Here is a 27,442-nt window from a genome sequence, read left to right on the forward strand (position 1 = left end):
TATTGTCAACAGTCACAGTTTATGAATCAGGCACAGGCACTACTAACAGAGAAAGCAGGCTTATTTACACATGCAGTACATCGTGAAAGCAGCCAGTTGTTTGAAAGAAAAGCTAAAAAATGTGTACCATTGATGTAAAAAAAAAAAAAAAAAAAGTTTTATATCAACAAGGAGATAAAGGCGTTCTTGGGAATGCTGTACAGAGATTTTTGTTTACAAGCTCAGCAACTTGAAGACTCCCACTTTGTTGAACTTTTTTTTGTCTTTTTTTATTTTTTATCTGAATTTTTAAAAAAATGCTGCTACTCTTCACTATGTCAAAAAACAGTGGTGAGAGAAGTAAAATCTGCATTTATTTGAAAAAAAAAACAACAAAAAAACTGTACACTAATGTCATCATGAAAATCACCAGGCTATCAAAAAAAAAAAAGAAATAGAAATGTAGTTAGCAACCTATCCCAATTTTGACCAAAGGTCAGTGGTTGTCAAGGTTTAGTTGTTCATAATGCTCAGTCCAAAGCACTGAGGCAAATACCAATAGTTTTCAGATGATATTCCCATGTTATGAAAGTTTGTAGGGCTGGGTACTCGATACTTTTAAGGGGTCTACTGAAATAACAGTACCAAGTAGTATTGGAACTTCGCTAGTCAAATAGTACCTGCATTTGAACCTTTTTGTGTCTAGAAAATAAGACTTTTTGTATGTTTTTTTCTGCAGCCAACCACCACAAGCATTCTTTGATTTAATGCTGCGTGCAATTGGCCCATGGCCACAGCAGCTACAACCCAGTCTGGTGTGGTGAAGATGAGTGCAGTGTACTACCACCAAAACATTGTGAAGTACTGGTATACTACAGGCTTGTGGCGTCTGGTATTTATGCACCTGAATGCCTGAAAAAAGTTATCGGTATCACTTTTAGGGTACAGGTATTGGTACTGGTATCTTATTTTTTAAATGATACCAGCTCTAATAACTTGGTAGCATTATTGCATTCTTCAGTAAAAACCAAAGAACATGTTGCTACTTTCTACCTTATCAATCTATTTTGGACGGTGCTACTGCCATATAATCTGGTCTTTGGTTTTTATGCAGAATTTTAACAATGGTAACAAGCAATAATTATACAAATATGGCAACTTTTTTGACAATCTTTGAGAAAATATAGCTAACTTTAAGTAAATTGGATTTCTTTCCCAGCCAACATTTGTCTGTGGGACCTGTTTGAGTTGAAAATGGGACAATATTTTTGGTTGTCCATGGGTTCCATAATGGCCCAATGGCAGTTGCTCACATGAGTGGCTTTACCAAAGAGGGCCCTACATTGGTTATGCTAGGGCTAACTGGGTACCAACTGGGTATGGGCCCAAAATGAGCATTAGGCTCGGTATCATGGCATACGTTGTACCCGGGTATTTGGAAGATATGTACTATCATAAATACAGGCAGTCTGTTTTCTATTAAAATCATTATATCTAGTGCACAGCATGCACCAGCAGAGCTTAGTCTCTTTTCTCTACTGATGGAACAGGCAGCTGAGCTGAAAGACAGAGCAACACCTTGTGGTAGATAGATAAGTCACGTGACTATAAACAGCCATTAAGCAACAGCAGAGACCGTGGGGAATAACGGTATGTTTTTAAAATTGTACTTGGTGAATTAAGGATTTATTTTGACCAGACCAGAGCTGCTGATTGTTGAAACAGTGGACTTAGCGCCGCACACTTTTACCGTCATATACCATATACCCCAGTGAAATTTTAGGAAGGTATGAAGGCATGAAAAAATGGATACCACCAAAGCCTAAAGGGCATCTTATCAGGGGCCCATGGGTAAACCCATCCATGTGGGCAATTGGCATGGTGCCATTATGGAACTTGTGGACAGTCCAATATATGGCCCATTTTTCAACCCGTTTACTACCCACATGGGCCCCATATACAGTGTTGGCTGGGTTTCATTCACTTCTTTTTTGGCCAGTCTCACACTTTATAGGTCTGAACAAGTTAAGGCAAAAAGATGAAGGCTACGAAAACAAACATTTTCTGAATCCAATAGAAAAAGAAAACTCTCAAGCAGTGAGTGTCAGTCCTTTTAAAAACAGTATAAAAGCTGGTCTTTTTTCAACTGCCTGGTTTCATTGGTTTCATTGCACCACAATCGTGGATTGAAATAATAGAGCTTACGCTTCTTCTCCGTTGGGAATCAACAGAACATATTTGGCATTATTTGGGGATTCTACAATGACTGTTACAACTAGACTGAAGTCAGGGCAGCTAACAAATCCCAGTCAGTGCCCTGCTGAGCAGTCTCAGTCCCAAACACAGCGAGTGTAGGCTCCTCTTGACACCAGCAAAGGCCAGTGATCCCAAACTTTTCACATTACAGGCATTGTCATTATCTTATAACCATTGTTGTTGTTGTTGTCATCATCGTCCCGAGAGATGCAGCAGAGGAAGAGGGGAGTATTTGATGGATTCATGTTGAATTTGTCTCAGTGTGTGGACAGTCTCTGAGGCAGCAGAGGGGCTTGTGGGTAGTGTGTCCCAGTGGGTGATGGGCAGAACAGGAGGTTTGAGGTGTCAAGATTCACATCTCCGTGTCAGCCACTGGGGTCTGGGTGGCAGAGTGTCCATTAGTGGTGGGGGCAGGGCTGGTCCCATTTTCTGGTGGAGACTCACCGTTGATGGTCGGCTTGTCGACAGGCTCCTGGGGTAGAGGAGCCACAGACACCAGGGTGTTGGCCTGGTTCTCCTCATCCACCTGGAAGGATTCAGCCTGGGAAAAACACACAGATAATACTAACATCAGAGCCTATACAAGTCTAAAGCCTCATTCCCACTGCACAAAAAACCCACTAACAGGGCTGGGCAATATATAGACATGATACTGTATCAAGATATGAGACTGTATCGTTTTAGACAGTGGATATATTGTGATATTGAATTGATGTACTTTTCTCTACTTATCAAACAGTTGTACTTGTTTTGATACTTGCCTTTACCCACATAGTCGTTAAATTTACGTTACTTATTGATAACTGTTCAAAAATAAAATTGTGTCAATATTTTTTCCAAGTACAAATAGTCATTCCCACAACATTTTGACAGCAAAAAAGGCATTGAAATTGTGACGTCCAATATGTTTCCCACTTCTACCATTGATTAAGTGCTTTTGAGGAGATTGAAAAAAAAAATCGAGATACGTATTGTTTATCAAGATATAGCCTAAAATTACTGCCATAGAATTTTCAGCCCATTTTGCCCAGCCCTGCCCACTAAAAAAAACACTAACATCTCACTTTTCAATGCGATGGGAATGCGTGCAAGCGGCATTCACACCTGGGTGAAATGACTCTGCAGTCGACTTGGGTATTTATATCCTCCAGGTCTGATTGGCATTGATGGGAACACAACATCCAGGTGAATGCCCTAATTTCAGCTCCTTAACTGCTGAGGTGTAATAAAGCGGCACCACTTATTACCCTCTGCCTCCTCCTAAGCAGCGCTCTAATTTCAATCCAAGTTGGTCCACTGGCAAGGGGAAAGGAGTCTGTAGCCCTTTTTTTAGCTCGTTTACCTGTGCATGTTCTAATTTTGGTGGGAAATGGTTATGAGATACACATCTAGCACCAACAACTTTAATTTTAATGTTCAAATATGACATGCAAACAAGCAAGGAAGTGTGTAGTTGAAAAACTGATTTGATTTTGTGGGCGTTGTTAAAAATAAATGCATTTTTAGTTAATGTAGGGTTTATGGGTTTGAGATGCGTGTAAACTTAGAAGGGTTTAAGTAATAGTTTTTCTGTTGGGAGGTTAACAGTATCTGTGCATGCTTGTTGTTTTTCTTTGCCTCCGGCTGAAAATATGAACGCTTTGTAGGAGCCTTCATTTAAGTTTGGTGAGGTGCATTAGCTGTCGGCAAGAACCTTGAGGATGATATTTGATGCCTGTGGCAGACACTTACTTAGTAAATAAGAAACCAAACAAAGGCAATTCAGCAATCTGTTCAATCCAAACTATCATGTGGGAGTGCCTCCATATGTAAACGCTTTGAGAAATGATGTCATGAGCTTGAAAAAAAAAATCAACTAAAACCATCTGTAGCCCCCTGGCAGGGGATTGAGGTAGAGAAAGCAGAAAGCACTCAGTGCTGCTTTGAGTTAAAAGACGTGAGTCAAGCATGTCCTCCCTTGAGTGAGGAGTTGACGGGAGGATAACCATACATGTAACCTCAAATCCATATGTATTTTGCTTTCAAATAAATTGTTGCAGTTTACAATTTCATAGGTAAACTGGATATGGTGTGGCCAAATTATCTTTACTTAGGCGAGTAAAGGTGGTCGGTTCATTGCCAGCTCATGATGCCTTTTATAATGTTGTCCTTTAAAGGGAAACTTTGATATCTTTCAACCTGGACTATTTTTTTAATGATTTTGTGTGACTTAAGTGACTAACGGAGACAGCGTTTTTGTAAATTGGTCCAGTAGAGACTGCAGCAGCCACAATGTCAATTTATATCCATTAAAAGTGATTGTTTTTGCCACCGACGTGTTTAGATTGTTAGAAGTGGCTAACAGTATGATGAAAAACACTCGCTAGAGAAATTAATACCGGGAAGAATTTACTGAGTACAGAAAGCGTAGCATAGTGTTATCTAAAAGATTTTCAGTGACATGAATATTTAGCTGATTCAGACAGTGTGGAAAGGTCTGTGAGATTTTAGGTAGGTAGGTAGACCTCAAAGATGAACATTTTTAGATTTCTGCTTGAACGAGACTTAACTATTACAAACCGACCTGATTAAGTGAACTGTACAGCAAAAGTTTAATCTCTCTGTAGGTCCTCCCTGTAATGTAACCAGACAACTGTAACAACAATCTGAGCCTGTCAGTGGCAAAAAAAAACAAGCACTGGATATAACTTGAGTGGTGCACAATTGCCTGTAGGGATTACAGTGTAGCCTGTTATACCGCTGTGACTGCAGTGGTCTCTCTTGATACTGGACCAACTTCAAAAACGGTTGTTTCTATCAGTTACTTAGACACAAAACCTGGTATAATGGACCCAGGTTCAAAAATATCTGAGTTTTCCTTTAAGCACTAACAAGGGGCAAGGTCTTGACCTCATGATTGCAGTTAAATGCAACTCAAACAAGATGATTACAGTATGATGTGAAAGACAACTCCCTTTGTACAGACAACAAAAGATTTTAGGCTCAGTAGGCATTTATAATGTGAAACACCTCTTATAATCTGCTCACCAGTCTGACTCCTTTGGAGTTCTTACGATGGGTCTTTAGATAATAACCAGCTACCAGCAGTGCAGCCAGCAACAGGCCAGTCAGCAGCAGGGAAACCAGGACCAACTTAGAGTTCTTCCCCCAACGAGGAACAGCCTCCACCACATCAGTCTGATCACAAAAAAGAGAACAAAATAACATGAGTCAGGTGTTCACACTGTCTATACCAAGTCAGACTGACACAGCCTCTAGCAAACCAAACAAATAATCAAACACTGTACAGACTGAATCTGGCACACCTGAAAACAGTAGATGCAGATGTTAAATAGTGTACATTATATGTACTTGTTATCCTGGCAGATGGAGATTTTTATTATCTGGTTATTGTTGTCTGTTATGACTGAAAGTTTGATAAGAAATGATCCCACCCAGAGCCTTTGTTTATTGAGAGATACCTACAGAACTGGCAGTGTTTCCTGAGGCTTCGAGGCCGTGTCAAAACAAAAAGATGCCAGTGAGCAGACAGTATAATGAAGAGTGGCTGTTTGGCTGAAACACTGGTAAATTACTAATACAATTATTCGGTATATGGTGGAGTGAGATGGGAGATGTAGTGTATGTTGAATGCAAAGAGACAGAGGGGTGTGACTGACACACCCATAACCCCAGATTGCTCCCTAGGTAGTAGAAAAAATGTTTTGCAGCTGACAAGTGGATTGTTTGTGGGCTTTTTGTTTGTCACACAAACTGACAGGCTGGCAGCTTGAAGCCTTTGGAAAAGTCTACACACTCAGGCAGTGTTTTGCTTCTCCCCAGTGTATTCTGCCGTCTACTTTCATTATGAGTCAACTAGCAAATTTATGGTGGCTGAGTCTAGTGGATGTCACTTTTTGCTGTTGAATGTGTATTTTGCTGGCCCTTGCACCATGCATAGTGTGATGCTAAGCTGGACATGTGACATTAAGTGTCCATGTCTTGGTCATGCCGTTGGAACAGATATAAACATTATGCATTTAGAGGAGACTCGCAATCACACATGTAATCATGACTCTTCAGTTCCCAACTAAACTGAATCATTTAAAATACATATAGATAATGCAATACTACTACTTTAATACTATTATAGTGTAAACAGTACACACTTATATTACTGGTAGATACGAAAAGATGAATATACTTGTGAAGAGTGGTTCTACAGTAGGCTTGGGGTGATTGGAAAATTTTATGTAATGATTTTCCTGGCCAAAATAATTGCAGTTCACATTATTATACTGATAATCATCAAAATATCCACAAAAACTCTTAAAATGGCATTAAACTATGCTAGAATCCCTTTACATTTTGTTGAAAAGTATTGCAGATGCTACACACAAATTGATGGAACTGATGTTACATATTACTGAAATTAAGTATGTATGATTTGACAAAATGATTGATTTAAGATAGAGCACAAAACCTTTTATGTGAACATCCTTTTTTATTGAAAAACAAAACAACTATTTGAAATGGCATGTCATTCTGTCAAAAACATGCCAATGCTTCATCAAGATTTTTTGCATTTTTTGAGGCTGCGTTAACCGGTCTTCGCAGTCTCTTTTATTACTGGTTGTCCAGCTGTCGGTTTGGGTGTTACTTGACACAGTATTCTTACAATGGAAATTTTGAGTGTTTTTATTGATAAACTCATATATAGTCCCATCCAGTTTCTACAATACAATATGCGTGTTACTGTACCTTATCTTTGATGTTGTCATTGTTAAACTTGTTGGCCATGCCTGCCACATCATCTGCAAATTAAGGGAAAAGTTATTATTTTTACTGATACATTTATTTTCACAGAGAAGTGAAAAGAGAAGCACCCTAAATTGATGAAAAAGATAATCCATCATAACTGCCATGAAAGTCAATTTTCAGTGGAGTCAATATGAATGCAAGTTTAGGGGGAACTAAGTATTGTTACTTTCAAACTTACAAAGCAGCTTCGTAATGGCTGCTCAGCTGAGACTTAAACACAGAATATCATCTTAAGTCTTATGAGGTTTAAAGGCCCTGACACAACAAGCCGACAGTTGGTCGTCAGTCGATGTTGGGCTGTCGATGAGCGTCTGTCGCCCTAGTCTTTGCGGTGTGTCCTGCACTGTTGGCCCTCACCGGTACTTGCTGGCTCTATTTGGCATTGAAGAGGGTGGAGCCCGGCGGTGAATGAAATCACTCTGATTGGCAGCTAAGCTCGGCACACAAGAAGCACAACCGAAGTGAGGAAAATAAACAGCTAAAGTCCGAGGGTGTCAGATTGAAACGGTCTCGTTTCATATGGTAAAATTATGTTTCTTTGGTAATTGAGCTCTTTAAACGTTTTGCTTGTCAGTGCACAGCAAATACGCTTTGTTCTTTGTAACATTTGTTCTTTTAACATTAGATTGTGAAGTTGATGTGCTAACTGGCTAACCACCCTTATAACAGTCTTCTGGTTTCCCTTTTTGAATGATGATTACAGACTACTGCCGTCTGCTGTTATGGAGAGTTATTTCCCCTCAAGCAGAAGGCGCAATGGGCCTTAAGCAACGAGTGCACACTTAGAAGATATGACAGCAACCCCAAAGTGAAGCCAAAACATCTCCATCACCCCCTGGTGGCTGGCTGCAGTATAGGTCAAAAACCCCACCTCCTCTATGTTAGTGAATGGGACATGAACCAAACTAAAAAGTAAAAGTACACATCAAACAAAGATGATTTCTGTCATTTCAGGTAGTTATCATCACTCTGATAATATATGTTCAAGTGTTTGTATTTCTGACAAGTTTGATTTTAATTAGTTATTTGATGCTATCAAAAGGGGATGTTACGTCATGATTGACGGCTGTGTCAATCAGTGTTTTTGCGATAAATGGCACTGCATGTGGATGGATCAGATGGGTGTAACTCAATACTGTGGCTTTGTGTCTGATAGCTACTGTGCACTCTGACTCCAAAAGCGCAAGACTGCAGTACCCTAGTCTGGGATATTTTGGCTTTATTTTTGTACAGAAGGAAGAAGTAGGAGACATGTTGTCCACGTATTCTTTGTGTATAACGGTTTTCTTTGACCATCTTCCTTATTGTATTGATTACCACAAGAATGTTACTGACCTTCCACATATTTTCCAGATACAATGATTTCATCTGAGTTGTCCTCCTGGTAGATATCGAGCTTACAGTCTTCACCACACAGCTCCTGCCGAACACTTGCAATCTTCTTTTTGGTGTCTTCCTGCAAGGAGACCAAAATGAGAGATAATTAGAATCATTTTTTTTATTTTTTAAAAATTTTATTTTAACATTGGAACAGTTTAATTGATCAAATTCTAGATTTCATAATGTGATGTTCAACTCTAATCCCTACTTATTAACTCTCTACAAAATCACAACACCTGCCTTCAGTATCACCTTGAATCCATCACACCTCTAATCCTCTCACCTTCTCTTCTTCATCTTTCTCTGTGTTTAATCCAATAAGGGCTGTCACTACACTGTGCACAACCTTTTCCCTGATGTCTGCCACACTGCAGGAGTGCTTGATCCCACTTCAGGACTGCAGAGATGGTTAGATGTGTAGCTATGTGCAGGACACGGTGACCTCTGTCTGGAAATCTTTGCCTTAAGACGCTATGACATTTTATATCTGCTGTTTTGTTGGTACATTCTGACATTTAGCCTTACCATTTTCTCTGCTATGGCACCAAAATTGCAGACACTGTGACACTAGACGATCTTCTCCATTACTGGGCTGGATGTAAGATGTCAGCCTGACCTGCTTTATTTACAACTCCATCATCCTTTCACACAGTATCTCAGATCAAGAATATCATATGGTGTAATTGTAAATTACAAGTAAATAAAACGGACAACAATGAATTTAATTTTCTATAAATAAAAATTACAACAATAAACAAATAGAATAAATAGACTCATGAGATAGAGCATAGTAGAAAAGACCAAAGCCAAACCATAAAAAATAAGTCTTAAAGGAGCGGTGTGTAGGATTTAGTGGCATCTATTGGTGAGGATTGCAGATTGCAACAAGCTGAAACTTCTTCTATGTGCCTAGCATGAACTCCCCGTAACGATTCCTTCATTGTTCATTGTTCAGGAGGCTTTTACCAGGATATGGATTATCTGCAGAATTTGCTTTGTCTCCAAAACAAATGGACCAGATAATTAAAACCAGTCAAAACACAGAATAAAGCAGTTTCACGTTAAAACAATAGGTCTTTCTGCGATGCCGTGTAGCAAGTTGGAGGCGTGTCACTAGCCCAGCACCTGTGCTCACCTTTCTTCTTTGATAATTTAAGATCCAGACGTTCAGGAGCTCAGTTATCTGCAGAGGTCTCTTCATCTCAAAAAAATAACCTGTTGTTTTAAGCCGGTAAAAACACTGAATAAATCAGTTTTATGTAAAAATTGGTAATTTTTTTCCCATGCTACTTGTTTACGGGAGGGCTGCAAACTACAGTGGCTCATGCAAAAATGTGAATGGTCCTATCTAGAGCCAGTGTTTGGTTTATCCATTCTGAGCTACCGCAGAAATATGTCAGTTCAAAGACCCACTCCCTTGATACAAGTGGCTCATTCTAAGTAACAAAAACACATTTATTCTTATTTTCGGGTGATTAAACACTAAAGGAAACATACTTTTATTTAATTTCTGCCAGTTTATCCCCCTAAATCCTATACACTGGATCTTTACAGGAGGGCAAAATGGACTCAGAATTACTATAAAATATGGCTGCATTGTCTGAGTATTGTGGATGTCTTTGTCTGAGTACACAAGGACCACTCTGCTGTATCTTCTGCTGCTTACAGCGGTTTATGCATTCTTTAAATGTTAAATAATGCATCTGCTGCTGAGGCTATAGAGCCATAGCCAGCTGAAATCCCATCTAGTGGGTGCAGACCTACACATTGGCGCTGCTGCACTGTGATTCCTGTAGACCTCAAAGCTGTTATCCTGAGACACTGGAGAATTTGTGTTTCCAAACACAAACACACCCACGCTGCTGCTTCGGGCATCTATACATCACACATTCTACAGCAGCGGGGAGCCCACCCATCATGCCTCGCTCCCTCTGCCCTTACAGCATGCCCTGGCTTACAGGCATCACAGATCTCATGGACTTTCCATAAGAAGAAGAAGTTAAAAAGGATGGGCACAGTTTTTCTCTAGCTTTGCCGATTTATGGGCATTGCTGATGTAACAATCACTGCCTCTTAAATAAGGACAAATTTCCAGATGAGTTAATGTTTGGCGAGCTGATAGCCAACTGGGACTGACATCAAAACCAAGCGACCAAACCAAGAGACTATTTTCCTTTTTAGTGCAGTTTGCTGGTTTATGTGTAAATGTGCATAAATATTTTGTACCCCTGCAGGATTGTTTGCTACTCACACTCTGCTGTAGCATCAATGCCACTGAAATGTTACCTTCAAGCAAAAACGTATCTTTTTGTCTTTCTCTTCAGCCGCACAGACGTGTATTCTATAGTACATAGAAGTAGATACGTTGGCAGACAGAAGGAGGTGTTTCCTGAACTTACACAGTTGGAGGAGGCCTTGAGTTTTAGATTGACTGCGTTTTTGTCCTGGACCGCCTCTTTGCTGACACAAACAATATCATCCGGTACCACCTGCAAAGAGAAACCAAAATGCCTTAATTATTCCATGACTTACCATACTGCTAATGACTGCTTTATGTCGTAGACAGTTCACAGAATTATGCAACGGTAAGAGAGTTTCTTGGAATGATTTCAAAGTATGACGGTACAGTATGACACTGTTGTTATTATACTACTACTATAAAATGAAAAACCCTCTGTTCAATCTTTTTGGCCTTTCCGCTGTCCTGAGGGTGTCTCTGTCCATTTAAGAGAGTATACTCTAGTCGTTGTTGCTTCGGTGCAGGCGGTGTCTGAGTAATATGTATGAAATGTTTTTCGTTGAGTGTTTATTTCCATCATCTTCACAGCTTTTTAGCGGATTGAGTTTCATGTTAGGATTTTTCTTGCAGGGCTTTCATAGCACTTGCAGTGGTGTGGTGAGTGTGGTTGTAGCAAGCTCTGCACTGCTCTCCTCTCCTTCTCTCTCCTCCAGGCAGGATGCAGAAACACCATGCGCTATTGTTTAAGTCAAAACACAAAAACCTCACACTGAGCTAGATTTAAATGAGTGCTCAGAAAATCTTTAAATAACGTAAATAAACAGTCGCATACTGCTTTTTTTGTTTATAAATGGATAAAACAGCTGACTTTAAAGAGGATTTTTATCATGTCTTTTATCAGTTTCTATCAGATAACGTTTCTCTCAATGTGACCCTACAGATCCAACCAGACTGCAAATTACAAACCAGAAACCTTAAATCTACATTACTTTCTGACAGACTGAGTGATCTAAAGGGATTTCTTTATCTTACCTGTGGTTTGTTGTTGGGACCATCGCCTCTTGAAGGTATAGGTGCTGGGGTTTCTGGTTCCGCAACTTTGGGTGCCTCAGTATGTACCTCGACTGTGAACTCCTCTGGAGCTGCAGGGCCGCTGTCATTACTGTCTCCTGCGTCCACTGTAGCTGTTGCTGTTGTTGGTGCTGCTGTACTTTGTTCAGTCGGGTTTAGAGGTCCCACAGAAGGGAAAACCTGGATTTGTGGATCCTCTGGCTCTTCAGCTGCAGATGCAATTCAAGAAGATTTGTTAGATATTGGAATAGTGCATTGTAGTATTGTTTTGTTGTATGCGGTGTTTTATGTGAAAACCTAAAAACCTTAGTATTGGAGTCTGGCTTTTAAGAGACCATAGATAAGTTTTAAATAGTATGGGGTAAGTGAAAATGCAGGTGTTTGGGAAATACTGAGCATAAGACTTGAGACTTGGGTTATACTGCGTAGGCTGCTTGAGAGTTTGTTAACACATGTTTTGATACAGATTTACTGATGTCAAATGGTCACATGACATGACCAATTAATTAACAGATGATCATTTTGTGAATTTAGTATTCCTTGATTTCATTAATTTTGTAAGTGAAGTTAATTCAGTCACAAGTAAAACAAACATATAGTGCTGATAAATCAATGCATCAAGTAAATTTGCAAAATATTTCTATAAATGTGTGGTAGTGCCAGTCAGCGTTTCTCACCAGGACCCTCAGTTGCGCTTGGAATCATGTCTCCTCGTACGTATGCATCTGCTACCACAGCTGGCGCCGTCGCTGCAAGAACTTCCTCTTCCTGTGCCTTGACTCCAGCTGTAAAGACAGAATAAGACTTAGTGTAATTGACACAATAAACATTATAAATGATATTGCCTTATAGGTACAATGTCATATTGTTAGATGTGAAAGAACACAATGACATTATAGCATACTTGGAAACAAAAGATTTTTTCAAAACAAATTTAAGATATTGGTCCAAAGATTCCCCATTTAAAACCAACACATTTGCTCATGTGTTACTAGGCTTAGAGTTGCCAAATAGTTACAAATGTTCCTTTTTTCAATGATATGCTGTGTTCAGAGGGGTGCAGTTTACACCTCATAGACTGAAATGAACCGTCAATCACAAAAAAAAGAGTTTGATTTAGTTTTCGTATGCACTTGTCTCCACAACTCTGGATATTTCTGTGCTAAAACCTGTTAAACATAGCATCATTAAAAACCTATGCTATTGATGTGCAGTTGTGGCAGTAATTGAATAAGTTTATGCTTCTAAAAAATTCACAGAGCAGCTCTGCATTTAAATGGCAGTAAATGTTGGTCTGACATAATTTAATGAACATTTTCAGATTTAGTATCAGGAGATTTTACACTAAAGAAAACATACTTTATTACATTCCATTTCTGCCAATATAAATCCTTCACAATGACCTTTAAAAGATGTTCTAGTGTCTGTAGTTTCTACAGATTTTTATGATATAATTTGCTTTTCAGATTATGGATGGGTCCAATACTGCCTTCTTAAAAAGTGAAGAAATTATGCTCCTGAATGTTAATAACTTGCACACAGCAAGCTCACAGGTACCAAAGTGGACAATGTGTGATCACATTATTACAGGTGCATAATGGACCCAGCAAAAAATTTAAAAAGGTGAGCTCTACTGTCACTCTACTGGAGTGCTCACTTAAGCTACTTAAGTCCAACTACTCAGAAGAATCAGAGCTATTATCCTTCATCAACTCATTGTAGTTCTGCCGCTATGATTCGATTAGGTTGTAATGTGAGGTATAGTTCAGAGCTCAGATGGTCGGTAGTTTTCACTAGTGCACTTGAACGTTTAGTATCATCCTAATGCATGAGCTCATGCAGTGTGTGTGAGCTCACAGTTAGAGGTCTATGTGTCCCTAGGGGCCACTACAGAGATGGAAGATTAGCTAAAAGATCTGATTGCAGTAGATAACTGATGTGCTCAGATCCATGGATCATGAAGTCATTCACTTTGAAATGTAATCTTCCTCACTGAGGTTTTTCTAAAGATATTGTGGTCACAGTGACTTGCTGCAGGTTCGGCACGGATTGGACACACAAAATAAGTAAGTGAAGTGTATTAATGTGAGGGGACTGATTTTCCATCTCCTCTGTTCAACAGTTGAATGCCCTGATTAAATGTGCTGCTGGAAGGTGCCAGGTAATGATGCCATTGAAAACATCACTTTTTCCAAATGTTTGAATTATGTAACAGGCCATTATATACCATTTTCCATTTGCAGGGATCTGCATGACTTTGGGGTGAGAGTCCTTGATAAATTGCAACACTTAATCAAAGTCTTAATGGGATATTTCTTCTCAGGTTCTTTCAGCTGTAAATGACTTAAACTGCAAAGTTATAATAACCTGGATAACTTTCAGGGCACGTTTTTATCCTCTGTGCAAATTAGTCAAATATGCTGCCACACCCTGCAGTCACTGAGCTTATGAGCTGAAGCCTTAAATGATCAGGTCGAATTGCAAGGGTAAGATCCAAGAGTCAAACCAGAATACCCAGCATGCATTCCTTTTACGCAGGTTTCCCTCTCTCTGTCTAACAACAACAGCATTACCTCACGCTCAAAACATTCCCGTAATGCCTTACCTCTGCTGCAGATCTCATTACTTCTCACTCTCTCACTGTCATTCCTCACTGTTCACTAAAACATAATCTTAACATATGTTGTTAGATGTGTGAGCGCTGTATTATTTTTTACCATGTACTGTAAATTACAGGTATATTTAAATTTATTGAGCTCATTTAATTGGACAGTTTGAAGTGTGGAAAAAAATAGCATGATCTGTGTTTTAAAGGTCCATTGTGTAGGAATTAAGGATATATACTGGCAGAAATGGAATAGTATGAGAAGTATGTTACCATCAGTGTATCATGAACCTGTTACCATGAGCAGTGTATCACTACATAGGGTTAGCAGGTAGAGATTGCTGTTGCACCGCCATGTTTCTACCGTAGCCCAGAGCAGACAAAACAAACAGTGGCTCATGATAGAGCCAATCTCATTGTTGTTTTTTTGCATTTTCACTTCAGCCATTGTAGTTTGCAGCCCTTTCTCTCCCAGAACATTGGAAAAACACACATTTTTAAAATGGAAAACTGCTTTTTTTTTTTTTTAAATGTTTTTACCCGTTTTAATCACTGGGTCTATTTATTCTAGATATAAAGAAACCTCAGCATATAATTCAGCTGCTGGTAAAAAGCTCCTGAAGGTCTGCATCCTAGGTTATCTAGGAAAAAGGTGAGCACACATTTAGCAGGTGCTGGACTAGTAAATAGCATAGAGAAACACTGATTTGTAATGTGAAACTGCCTTATTCAGTGTTTTTACTGGTTTAAATCACTGGGTCAGTTTGTTTATTTTGACCATAAAAACAAAAACATGTTGCATGATAAACACTTAAGGTAATTTAATCTGGCGTTACAGCTGGTTGCATTCTGCAATCCGTACCACTAAATGCCTCTAAAGTGCTCTAAATTTTATGCACCTTTCCTTTGAACCGATATTTGCTTTTGAGTTTAGAAATAAGATTAATGTAAACAAATATTTTACAGGATAACTTTTTTTTTAACTTAATCCCCTTTCCCACTGCACATGAAGCAGACCTGCTAACCATACTATTATAATGGGAATTTAATGGGAAAGGTTACAACCAGTACTCACTTCTTGGATAAATGATTCCTCTGCTGCGGTGAGCAGTGAAAGAAATACAACACCAGGATAGACATGCTAATTTTAGCCTCTTTTCTGGTGTGATACAATAATGCCACGCTGCATAATACTGTCCGTCTCCATCCTAGCAGGGCTCAAACATTGTTAAAAATTATTTATTTCGCACTGACCTTACAATAGAGACTGAGTGAGAAAAAATGAGTAACCACCACAACATTTTCACTGGCCTCCATGCTGCTCTCTATTGTTAAATACTTTTTTTTCCCGGCGAATCTGTGACATCAAATCTGGTTCACCAGGGAAAATATTTTTTTTAAAAAGGCATACTCGTCTACTATAGAGTTGTAATAATGGCTCAGGTCTACTGGCAATGTGAAAGGAGTCTGTCACCTATTTTAAGTGGGTTTCGGTGTGTCAAAAAACTAGCATATGAGCAGATTTTTGTGGAAAAGGGATATTAATCTTTTTTGCCTCCTTTTCCCTTCCTAGTACAGCATGAGTTGTTTTCCAACCTCTGTTACACCCTCTTGTCTCCTCATGTTTGTCTCTAGTCACTACTTGAGATTTTCACACATTATATTCACACAGTGGTGGCTCTGTGTCACACGTCCGCTGACTTCCTCAGATAAATCACTGTGACAGACAGGTGCCACAAATACAGAGTAAACACTGTGTGTGCCGGCCAGAGCTAGCAGGTGGGGCAGTCATCTCCAAGGAGGTCTTCAGTTTTGGCATGCTTAGTGCCAGCAACTGTCCTCTGCAGCTGTCTGTCATACCGTGCATATAATTCTACACTTTTTAAATAGTTCAATGAGAAACCACTATTCACTGAAGGCAGTTTTGCACTTTCCTTACCCTTGTCGAACCTACAATAAAAGGCTCTCTTGTAGACGAGCTCAAGTTTCACAATGGAGCCAGAACGTTGCTCGTCTCCCTATCCTCCCCATCTATAGTTTACCATTAGGAGCATTAGCGTGGGTGTGTCGCAGCGACAGGTCAAGGACTCCCTAACCTTGTTAAGTCTGTCTGTTAGACCCCCTGATCTGCAGCTTGTAGCCTCCAGCTGCCATCCCTCACCCGTCTCTGTGTGGTCTGTCTGTTTATTTTCCTGGAAAGGACGAGGTTCAAAATGGGTGAGATGTTTGGGCGTAAATCAGGTCATCTCATACAAATGTGACACACAGGAGTGTGAACATGCAGAGGCTGAAATGTGTTGTTTCTGCTCTGTGATGACTTTCTGTCATCAGGTGATTTGTAGTGGACTGCAGGGTAAAAAGCTGTGTTGTTGCAAAATGAAAAAGTCTAAAGAATGATGGTGTGGCTGATGGGTTTGTTTAGTTTTCAGTCACAGTTTGGGGTTTTGGGCATTCTCTGATGGGATATTGGGGAGACATTGTGGTGAGTGAGTGGAAGTTAAATCACATTTCTCTTTTAAAATTAAAAGAACCACACTGGTATTAACACAATTTCCCTTTTCATGGCCCAGCATACATTTAAGGATTAGGGAGGATTTTAAAACCATTCTGTAAAAGCATTTGTGTTTTACTAGTCTTGTGCTAATGATGGCATGGCACCTTAAGCGCACTTGTAAAACTTGGCTGCTACATTTTCATATAGCAAAACATGCTGCTTCAGACACAATAACACACAGCCTGTTTTTCTTTTGCAAAACAACCAGTGAATTGTGTCCAGCTCTCTGACCAGACATCACTCACTACAAGCAAACAAACATCCCTGACAGACCAGATGGAATGAAATTTTTGCATATAATTGCCACTTATGACCAACATTTACAGAAACAATACTGCATGATCTGAGTGGCCGCCTTTTTTATTGTTGTATTTTCATTAGAAGCTTCAAGTCTGGTTTGTATTAATTTCAAGCAAACACTGGATTTACGTCAAGTCCTGTTACAGAACAACCATAAGTTTTTGCTGCTTTGCTAATATTTTTTACTGTGTATTAAGAGGAACTGCAAGTAGCATTCTTGTTTCGTTTTAGATGAAACTGTAGCTTTGACCTGAACCTTTTGTGCTGTAATTGATACAGTGGCGTCCCCGGTGTTTGCTGCAGTCCTGCTTCCTGCAAGAAGTCGCCACACTTCCTGACAGTGTGACCTCTGAGCCTGTCACCACCTCAAGGCCACCACAGGACACACTCAACAGGAGCCACTGCTAAAGCTGATTATTCACTCTTGTGACTAAGGCAGGTACTGTTCACTTTTGAAATGGTACCAGTTCCTAAAAGAACTTTTTTTCCTGTACTTTATTCTTTCTCTTATAACAAAAATGTATTTTCAGTTGGCCAAAAGTGAAGGGAGATTCTGGGATTACAAATTACTGAGCAAGCTTTGATCCTCCTGGGTTGCAGAATGCAAAAATATATTTATTCAGTGCCTCTTTAATGGGCAGCAGCCTTGCATTTGAGACAATTTTGTTGAAAAAAACCCCACAAAAAACAGACTTCAAACATAAATACATGCTTCAGATTAGGATGCATGATAATATCGGCATGTCATTGGTTTACATTACTTTAGTATTTTTCTTATTTAGCACAATGAATGGATCTTACATACATTAAAAGCATTGTATTTAATGTCTCCATCTGCTGGTTGGCCATCACAATAAGAGTATGCATAATACTGATGAGAAATGGTGATCTCTAGTTTAGTTGTTGAAAAAAGTGGACATATGGATATATAAAATAATATATAAATAATATATAAATATATAGATATCGTTTATCGGCCAAGTGAGTTCTTATATATCAACATATTGCAAATAATCCAATATCGTGTGTCCCTACTGCAGATTGAGGTGAAACACAGTTGAGACTTGAGTTTGCAGTGAGCTGGTGTTTTTGTTACTTGCACACATGAGTAACACTGATCCAGTCTTGGGGTTCAGATTTCGCTTAGTTATTAGTTGTAGTCCCATTCTTTATATATTACCACATATTTGATTTTGTTTAGCAAAATGCAAGCAACATATTGGCGCTGCACACAAAGAAATAAAACATATTGCCAGAATAAAGAGGAACTTCACTTCAAAAGCCCTGTGCCGTAAATTCATTGTACTTCAAAATAAACACTATACTTGTACTTTGACACATTAATTAGTCACTTGCAGTCCAGTGACTCACCTTTGGACCTCAATGGACCAGTATGGAACCACTTGCCTTAATTATCTGGATTGGCCATGATCAGCTCTCATTACCCGCAATGCCAAAACGCACTCTTTCACCTAGACGAGCTTTCAGGTATTGAAATGTGGAACAGATGATTAAATGTTAGTCTGTACGCTGTAATAATGATCTAATTGGGCCGGCACCCTTAAAAAGTACTGATTTTGGTGCCCAAATGTACTTGTGACTGAGCCATTCCTCTCACACATGCTGTACGTGAGAGATGCTCACAGCCCCCGACCCTGACACCACCGCTGATACACACGCAGACTTGTCTTTCATTCCTGCTTTTTGTGTCATGCGAAGAAGCGTGCCAAGATATCAGTCATCAGGCGTGTGTCTTGCTATCATTGCACAAACACGACGAACCTAATCAGCCCTGACTCCATATGTTCTGCAGCCGGGGCCCTGACTCCATTCCTCTCTTGAAGATTTTCCCACCAGATTCCTCTGAGTGACGGCTGCGGTCTCGAAACGCTCCACCCTGCACCCCCCATCTCTTGGGACTCCGGATGGAGGAATGTAGCGAGCTCTGGAGGAGGACAAGGCTGCAGCTCAGCGCCCTCCTTCCTCCCCACCCTCCCTGTCTGCTCACCCCCCTTCTAGTCACGCACGCCAATCCCAAGCATGTATCGAGGTAAGATGTAAACTTCAGCCTGAATACCTCCTACAATATATAGTGTAATGTAAAGCAACATGCCAAGAGCCATATGGTAACAGCTACTCTCTGCACTGCCTCAGAGCTATGCCTGCTTTCAGTGTCTTTAAGCTTGATTCATGTAACGACTAAATGTGTCTTCTTTGCACATCTTTGCATTTATGCCTCTTAAGCCCCTATAATGACTTCAAGCATAAAAACTCTGCAAGTAGAGTACCTCACTGACTGGTTTTGTTCCTCAGATGGGCAGAAAATTTCACTGTTTCAAGATGTTGTGTAACTTTGCATGCCCACTTCTAAATGCAACCAATGCCCCCATTAATTTGCGGCTACTGTACACCTTCTGTTGTGCACCCTCTATTGTGCCTCCTGTACATGAAACATGAACCAGCTGTTGGATGTTTGAAATGGGCACACCCCCACATGACTTTGAACTCCAGTCCCAGCCTGGCTTCCAGAGAAGTCCTGAGGTACATGTTCACCAGGGACAGACACCAAACATATGGCCTAACACCCCTGGGCCCCCAAGCTCTCCTTGCTTTTGTTGGGGAAAATTTTGTATAGTGTAATGGGGCATGGTGAGGTGATAATGGGCGACGCACGTTTGTAGACCACCGTGTCAAAAGCGTAGTTTCCAGTTCCCAGTCCAGTTCAGTTTGTTACACATTAGAGCGGTAATTTTTGTGATTCTGCTATCAAAAGTTGCTGATGGTATCAACAGAAGTGTTTCATTCTGTCATGTTTTTTCAACACCCCTCTGTTTAGGTACCTAGCACACTGATCCAATACTCTAAGGTAGATTTAGAAACACCACTGTCTGTTGATTGGTTAGGGCAGAATCATTACTCTGGCTCAAAATAGACTCAGTGCACAAACCCGCTATTTTTAAGTATCCAATGGATTGCAACAAAGACTCTTCACACTCCAGCCTGTTCTTCTTTGTTCTGAAAATGCTGGCACACAGCATTGTTCTGTGGACAAACAACGAGGTGCAGACGTTCCTCTGCATCATTGGTGAAGAGGAAATACAGTTAGAGCTGGGTGGAGCAGTGACGTAAAAAAGGCTGTCCTGAATACCATTTTTTTGGCATCGAAGCTTCAGTGAAAAATGTCTGTGATTGATGGATTTATTAGTTAATTTGGGACTTAACTTGCATTCAGGTTGCAGCAACATTAATCAAAATGGCTAGGAAAAAAAGCAACTTCGCAAGATGACTGAGATCTCAATAACAGATGTGGCGTGATTTGCCACGCTCGTTGTAGATTTGTGATATGTCGATTTGATTTGGCATATCTGGCACTTGACTTTTTGGGGGTCATCTTCACAGATTTTGAAACCATTCCAGGCGCTTGACATTTTCCACATCTTGCTAGCATATCTGAAGCCTGTCACATGTGGTCACTGGTCCAGTTTCAGTCGTGCTGGTCTGCGGATAACTGACATTAGCTGAGAGTGAGTGGGAGTCACAGATGTCTGTCACTAAGTTTAAACGTCCTTGTCCGAGAATAACTAATAATTAATTCTGATGCATAATAAATAGTGTTGGATTACTATTTTTTAGTTTATCGGCTATTTTTTAGGTAATGCATATATTAGTGGGTTGACCAATATTTTTTTTTTTTCAGGGCCAATCATCGGTAGTTAATGAGACCAGTCATCGATATTAGGAACTGATATGCGTTTACAGTAAAAAAAACGTAAATCTTTCTGTCAATATTTTGAATTTGGAATGTAACACGAAACTTTTTAAAATGCCTAGTTACATGTCCGTACGGGTTACGGGTTCATTTATACTGAAAATGTTTGGAAACGCTCCTTAAGTTTCAATGATTGAGGTACTAGCACCCCTGCTGCCACTTGCAGCATGCAGTAGTTACCAAAAGACATCTTTTCATTATAAATCTGAAGCTGTTTTAACTGAGAGTGTGAGTCTGTCCAGCCATGAGAAGCTTCTGTAAACACCTAAGACATAAAATCTCCTTTCTTCCAGGGTTTTTCCCAGGGAAATATTCCTTATCTTTCCGTCTACAGGGTATTGTATTTATGACTTTCTTGCACATATCAGATTGAGTGGGGTCTGCGGGAAGGGGTAGTACAGCTGGCCCACCATGTGAGTCTTAAACGACCCACCCTGGGACCTGCATGGTGGTTGATCACCATCAGGTCAACAACCAGCAATATAAATCACTTACAAAACATAATGCTTTCAGAGTAGTATTCAAGTAGGATTGAGTTCTTTTAAAAGAGACTGTATTCCTTCTATACAGTCTAAGACATCACATACAATTATTCAAGCATTTCTGAGCGATTGTGATACTGAAGAAATATTGCAAAAGCGCCTAACTGAACTATCATCAAGTGTAATTTTCCTTTCTCTGCTGCTGGACGTGCCTCAAATTTGTAATGTCAAAGTGCCTCTTTAGAGGTTCACTGACGAAACTCTGGCATCCATTGGATAGAAATTTGATCCAAGTGTGCACACCCCCTCCGCCCCACCCCGGCCCTCCCGCACTCACCCCAACATGGATTTTCAAAGTAGAGCTGAAGGTGGAGACAAAACAATTAGTGCAATCATCAACGTTGTTCTGCCCCCCCATAATTATACTATTATTTGAACCATATCATTTTCTAAATGATATGAAAATGCACCACAAGAACTGGCAGAAAAATAATTATTGGGTTTCATTTCTTTCAAATGCAGCTCCAGGAGTTAATCAGTTCATATTGTGAAATTGTGCAAGTATATTGCAAAAAAAAAATGTGCTGTGATATTTTTTTCCTTCTTGTTTAGTTCTGTATGTGGTTCCCTCTTATTTTGGTTTTCCTGGTTAATGGAAACATCATTCATTCAGTGATTTCATAATTTAATATCTTAGTTTTATCTTTAACAATCTGAATGTGAGAGTTAAGAGCGTGCCGAGGAATGTGACATTGGAGCCGAGTCCCTCAGGGTTAAACATGCTCTGCAACTCTACCCTCTTTGAAACAACAGACTGCTGACCCCACTATCTTGACCCCCCCCACTGCGGCCCCCCTCCCCAGTCGTTCCTGTCACAGCGATTAATAGCAGAACCCAGCCCATTCTTCTCTCTTGGCAGAAAAGCAACTGGAACTCATGGTTTCAATCAGGCCCGTGGAAGCAGCACTTACTTCACCCAGCATTGCCCAGCTGCAGCGCTCAACCCAGCCCCACCCCGAGGCCACTGCAGCCCCTTATCGAAAGCATGATGCCTGTTTCTGGGGAACCACAATCAGGAAACATGGCATCTGCTTTCAATTGAGAGCATTATATCACCCCCCACACACGCTCACAACTGCCCACTACAGTCTCACTGCCTTGTGTCTTACCTTGAATGAGCCTGTCTGGTTTGAGTGTACGCAGGTAGACCGTTAGGAGATCCTGTTGCAGAGTGAGGCAGATATGGGCGTCAATAGCTCAGAGGCTCAACATTGATTTTGTCCAGAGAGAATTTGAGACACGCTGTATCTTTCAAAAAATCTACCCGTGTAATTACTTACACACATCCAGCAGTGGTAGTGAAAAACAACCATAATGGCCCATTTAGACACTTAAGAGTGCACTTTGTCAATATGCAACACTTAAGACCAATTGATTTCATATTTTTAGACATGTTTGTTGTTTTTGAGCGCCACCTTGCCTCTCTGAACAGTGTAATAAGGGGTAGTGGTTGGAAACTTCCCTTATGAAACCGAACATCCATACAAGACCCTTTCATGTCATCAGTACGCTGGAGTTTACGTAAACAGACACAAGTGTTACAGTGATCTTGCCAAAATGCCATCATCTATTACTGTGGTGATTTCTCTTGCATGGGCTACAGGCAGCCTTTGCAGTTGTCAGGATGCTCGTGATTTGTTCACAATTGAAGTTTTACGCTATCACTTGATCAAACAAGTCATCTAATAAAATAGGAACACATCGTCATTACCAAGCCACTAGGGGTGCTCTGTAGGCTAAAATTAGCAAACCGTGCTCTTGAACTGCAAGTTTGTGCTGATACAGGAGGAGTGGTAACAAGTGCAGAATATTCACTGCGGGCTTAAGTTAAATTTGGGGCCTCATATGTCATTAAATCATTAATCGGAATAGTCTTGACCAGATACGCATAGGCCTGTTGGTTAAATTTGCTACACTTAATTTTCCTGCTCTGCGCATCACCTGGGTCTGATAGAGAACTAGTGATGCCACACATTTGGCGTTTACAGCTAGTAACGCTATCCTGCTGTGGAAACATTGTGCCCATTCTCCAACTCCCCCTTAGCATGCCCGGGCGAGTAAGTGGCTCAGTTTTGAGCCGTCAAACCCCTGTAGCACTGTTGACAATGTTATCACTGTGAGCTCAGTTTGCACTGTAAGCAGGATTAGCACAGCGAGTGTTTTGGAACATTGTCAACAATGCTAAAGGGGATTTGCAGTCAAAATTAAGCCGCGTGCTCACTTGGACAACCTGGAGGTGGACTGGAAGGTGGGCACAATGTTTACCCAGCAACACGTTCTACCGCTGGAAGGCATAACCAGCTCAGTCAGCAAAGCCAACAAAAATAATGCCTTGAAATGCAGCGCTAAAGCTAACTGGGGAAATGGAGGATCAAAGTTAAAAGGACAGGCCTCTTGCGTTGCACAGCCATTTTTTTCCCCCTAAAACTTACCCAGTTATTTACCAGTTAATGGGTGTCAGTGTATCGAAAGCAAACCTAACTGACATCCCAAGTCAAAATGTGGTAGTGTCATGCATAAATCAGCAATAACAATGTAACGCTAGCTAGCTAGTCAGCTACAGAGACATTGGCATATTGGCAGTTTCTTTTGTTATGCTTCTTATGAAAGGAACATAAATACATTGAAAGAACATTAAACTGAGATAATACAATGGTCGACATAGTTTTTAAATCTTTATTAAATTAGAAATTACATTTGTGGGTTTCATTTGTTTCTCGTGCAGCCATAACGCGGGTGGTTTCTCAGAGCACTGGGTTGGCAGTGTGCCTCTGGCTGTTACACTTTGCTCCATCCCTCTATCCCGACAAGAATTCACCTATCCCCCCAGACGTGAACGTGTAAAGCAGATGGGTAAGGGCTAAACGGTAGTTGTAAAGTATGTTTTGGGACTGTGCCTCGTACTCTGCTTTTGAGCATCAGTTGCTTTTAAGTTTTTACAGTACATGTTGCCATCTGATACTCTGGCTTTGACTTCCCTTCCATGTATCTAATTTATATATCAGGGGACATACCCGCACCGTCTGGTTGTTTGACAAAGCAGCTTGTTTGGCTATACCATGTCATCGCTTACTGTGTTTGAATACATGTGAAGTAAATAGAGTCTAAAAGTACAGAGGCTGGAACCAGTTCAAAGACAGAGACACTAAGAGCTGAGTGAAAAAGCAGCCTTTCTCCTATTAAGTACGGATGAAAGACACTATCCCAAGTGAATGAGGATCTTGTGTGGGTGTGTGCGTGCATGCGTGCCCAGATGTCTACTTGCCACCGCTGGCTCACTTGACACTGGGATTTGACTTGGCTCACTCTGTGCCACTTTCTTCATGAGAGGAATGAACGCTCTGTTGTTGACATTCTTTGGTGCATCCGTTACTTCAATGGGCACTGCGCAAACAATGATTTACATAATTACATGCTCTGAGGTTGGCAGTGAGATCGGGCAGGGTTTGTTGCTTAACCAGAGAGCCTCCTAAAACCACTTCACAGTGCAGGCAGGGCTTAAGCTATATCACGAAAATTGTTCATAAGTGTAGTTTTCATATATTTGAACTGCAATCTTCCTGGAACGAGACATTCCAGTCAAATCGCTGCCAGCAAAGAAGCATCTTTCTGTCCCTGTGCATGTGACCATCTTTTCCAAAAGAAGTCTGTTAAACTTTCTCGACAGGGGTTTTCCCCTCGATCATCTCCTGTTTAGCCTTTGCTACCAAGACCCCCCTCCTGGTTGTCCGGGCAACCGTTACGCTCTCTAACATCTGTGAATCTGCTCTGACCTCATCACAGTCAAGTTGTACAGTTTGCCCATCTTTCCTCAACTTACATAACTGCCCTGCTCCCATCACCCGGGTTGACAACACAATTCTGCAAGAGGTAATTTTTCTCTGACACAGGAGACAGGTGGTTTATCCTGCAGCTGAAATATTGTTAAACTTTAGTGGTCTTCTTTGTCTTTGCTCTGTTTCCCATCTGTATTACATCTGATATCCGCTCCATTGCTGTTCATCTTTTCTGACAGGCGCATTTGGCCCAACTGCGTTTCGTCACATGTTTCGAGTTGTTTTGTTTCAACAAGATGTGATTTCCATGGAAGATAAACACTGCAAGAGAAGGTTTGCAGAACAGAAAGTTTTGCAGCCTCTGGTTCAGAATCTATAGGTCGAAATCAAGGCAGTTTTGTTTTCCAAAGCAGATGCAGCAGCGGCCTCTCAATGCTGATGATCTCATTCCCATAAGCTATATATCCCATGAACAAGACAGAAGGTTTGAGTTAAGCAATTCAGAGTGTGGTTCATTTCCAGCCACAACAGAGAGCGCTGCAGATGACGGTAAAGCTTTAGTTCATTCTTTTGACATCGCAGTCTTGCTGAATGTTTATTTTGATTTAAACTTGGCTCAGCCACTATGGGAGGATGAAGCTGCTCATCCATCTAAAAAGTTTCACAGATAGTTCTCTTCTCCACATGATCCATCTCTTAATTTTCTGCTTGCCACTGCAGACAATTAATGGGGTAAATCTTGAGTCATGCGCAGTCACACGCTGGGATTGATCTTTATCTCAATGCTTAAGCAAATTACTAAAGCAGTGTTGCATTCAGAAAAACAGATTTTCATTGCTTTGTTTGCTCTTTGTTTTGCATAGATCTTGATTGCCTCTCACCAGCTTTAAACTTCACTCAGTTTGAACTAAAGTGGACTTAAATATTGGCTTGGATTTGGGGGGGAAATAATTTTAAAAGTTGAAAAAAAAGTGTTTGCCTTTGTGCAAAATTTGCACGCAAAAGCAGAACTTAAGTCTGAATTGGCCACACCCCATTGTTTTGTTAAGAATAAAATCATGTGAAGGTATTGATTTTTTTTTTTCTAACAAGGACAATAGATAAAGTTTCATTCCAGATAAATAATTTGAAGTCAGTTCTTTCTGTGTATCAGCTCAGCCATGTGAGCCACATGCCGTCTTTAGTTACACAGCATCAGTCCTGCGATGCCTCAATAAAGCCGCTACTATATCGGCCACACAACCATGTATGAAATGCACGTTTACAACCAAACTCCACACCCTCTTCTCACGCACGCACACTTCAACTGGCCTCACATTGCAAAGCTAAATATAAATACACACATTTCTCAAAGTTGTGGGAATCGGGTCAGTGAAATAGCAAACATAGCAGCAGAGGGAGGTCCACAAATAAGTAAAACTTACAAAAGAGTGACAGGCATGAAAGAAATTAATGAGATAATGTAAAAAGTTATCTTTTGGCTGCATTTTGTGAAGTTCAGAAAAGACATTCTAACTCCAAATCATCATTTTAGACTTCCCTATGCATGTAAGTAAAACCTTTCTCTCTAAAACGATTCCTTTGTTTGCCAAGGTATTTTCAACAGTAGTGTTTTCCTGTCTGTGTCTAGGAGTAAAAACATCATCAAACCTTTTTCAAAACATTTAAAGACTCAAATGTTATAGATTTGTTTTAAGCCCGCAGATAGTGTGTTAGCATTCCAGAGAATATAAAGGTTGTAGGGTTAAAACCTGGATTCAACTCAAAGACCATTCAAACAAACACTCCCTCCACTCCAACCCCACCCCTCCTGGCCCTCCCTCACTCCCTCCTTGTAGTTGGCCATACAATCTCAGAGACCTCTTTGCATTAAGCTTTTTTTTTTTACTACTTACCGTTTAAGACTGAGGCGATGAGAAGCAAAGCCAACATTTTGCAGGGCCCGTTAACTCTCTGCGCAGATGATGCTGCCATTCTCGTCCTGAGCGTGCACACGTCCCGACGGGTGTGAGTGAAAATGCACAGAAAAGAAAAGGGTGAAGCTGGTGGAGCCAGAGCAGTTAAGGGTTTCCTCTTACCCAGAGCGGGACAGGGTGGATAAAGCACCACTTGTGTTCTGTCAGTTTTTATACAGCCCCCCCTCCTCCCGTCCTGAGGCCCAGCCCTACACC

At 40.5% G+C, this 27,442-nt stretch overlaps 2 protein-coding genes across 3 annotated transcripts in view; one reads left to right on the plus strand and one right to left on the minus strand.

The window, feature by feature from the left end:
* On the minus strand, positions 1 to 27,385 carry LOC121950820 (hematopoietic progenitor cell antigen CD34). Its single transcript, XM_042496938.2, has 8 exons — positions 27,167 to 27,385; positions 12,403 to 12,510; positions 11,687 to 11,934; positions 10,815 to 10,904; positions 8,371 to 8,491; positions 6,976 to 7,028; positions 5,263 to 5,412; positions 1 to 2,776 (listed from the first exon to the last, which is right to left on the minus strand). Exons 1-8 carry the CDS (start codon positions 27,243 to 27,245, stop codon positions 2,588 to 2,590), a joined length of 1,038 nt encoding a protein of 345 aa, XP_042352872.2. The 5' UTR covers positions 27,246 to 27,385; the 3' UTR covers positions 1 to 2,587.
* ora1 (olfactory receptor class A related 1) overlaps positions 1 to 27,442 on the plus strand; it is a 261,847-nt gene that overhangs the window by 43,077 nt on the left and 191,328 nt on the right. For both annotated transcript variants that reach the window (XM_042509176.2, XM_088069134.1), the window contains exons 3-4: positions 17,464 to 17,623; positions 19,029 to 19,234. The gene's annotated coding sequence lies outside the window, so the exon portion shown is untranslated. The remainder of the gene's footprint in view (positions 1 to 17,463; positions 17,624 to 19,028; positions 19,235 to 27,442) is intronic.

Source organism: Plectropomus leopardus, chromosome 2, assembly GCF_026936395.1.
Source record: "Plectropomus leopardus strain MGB_pleo_1.0 chromosome 2, ASM2693639v1, whole genome shotgun sequence".
In the NCBI taxonomy this organism is placed as follows: domain Eukaryota; kingdom Metazoa; phylum Chordata; class Actinopteri; order Perciformes; family Serranidae; genus Plectropomus; species Plectropomus leopardus.

Excerpts from the sequence above, each read along its gene's own strand:
- LOC121950820 (XM_042496938.2), bottom strand. The coding sequence starts at position 27,245 with ATGGCAGCATCATCTGCGCAGAGAGTTAACGGGCCCTGCAAAATGTTG. Across the intron at positions 10,905-11,686 it reads GTCCCAACAACAAACCACAG|GTGGTACCGGATGATATTGT; the intron begins GTAAGATAAAGA and ends TTCTCTTTGCAG. Across the intron at positions 7,029-8,370 it reads ATCTGGAAAATATGTGGAAG|ATGATGTGGCAGGCATGGCC; the intron begins GTCAGTAACATT and ends CTTAATTTGCAG.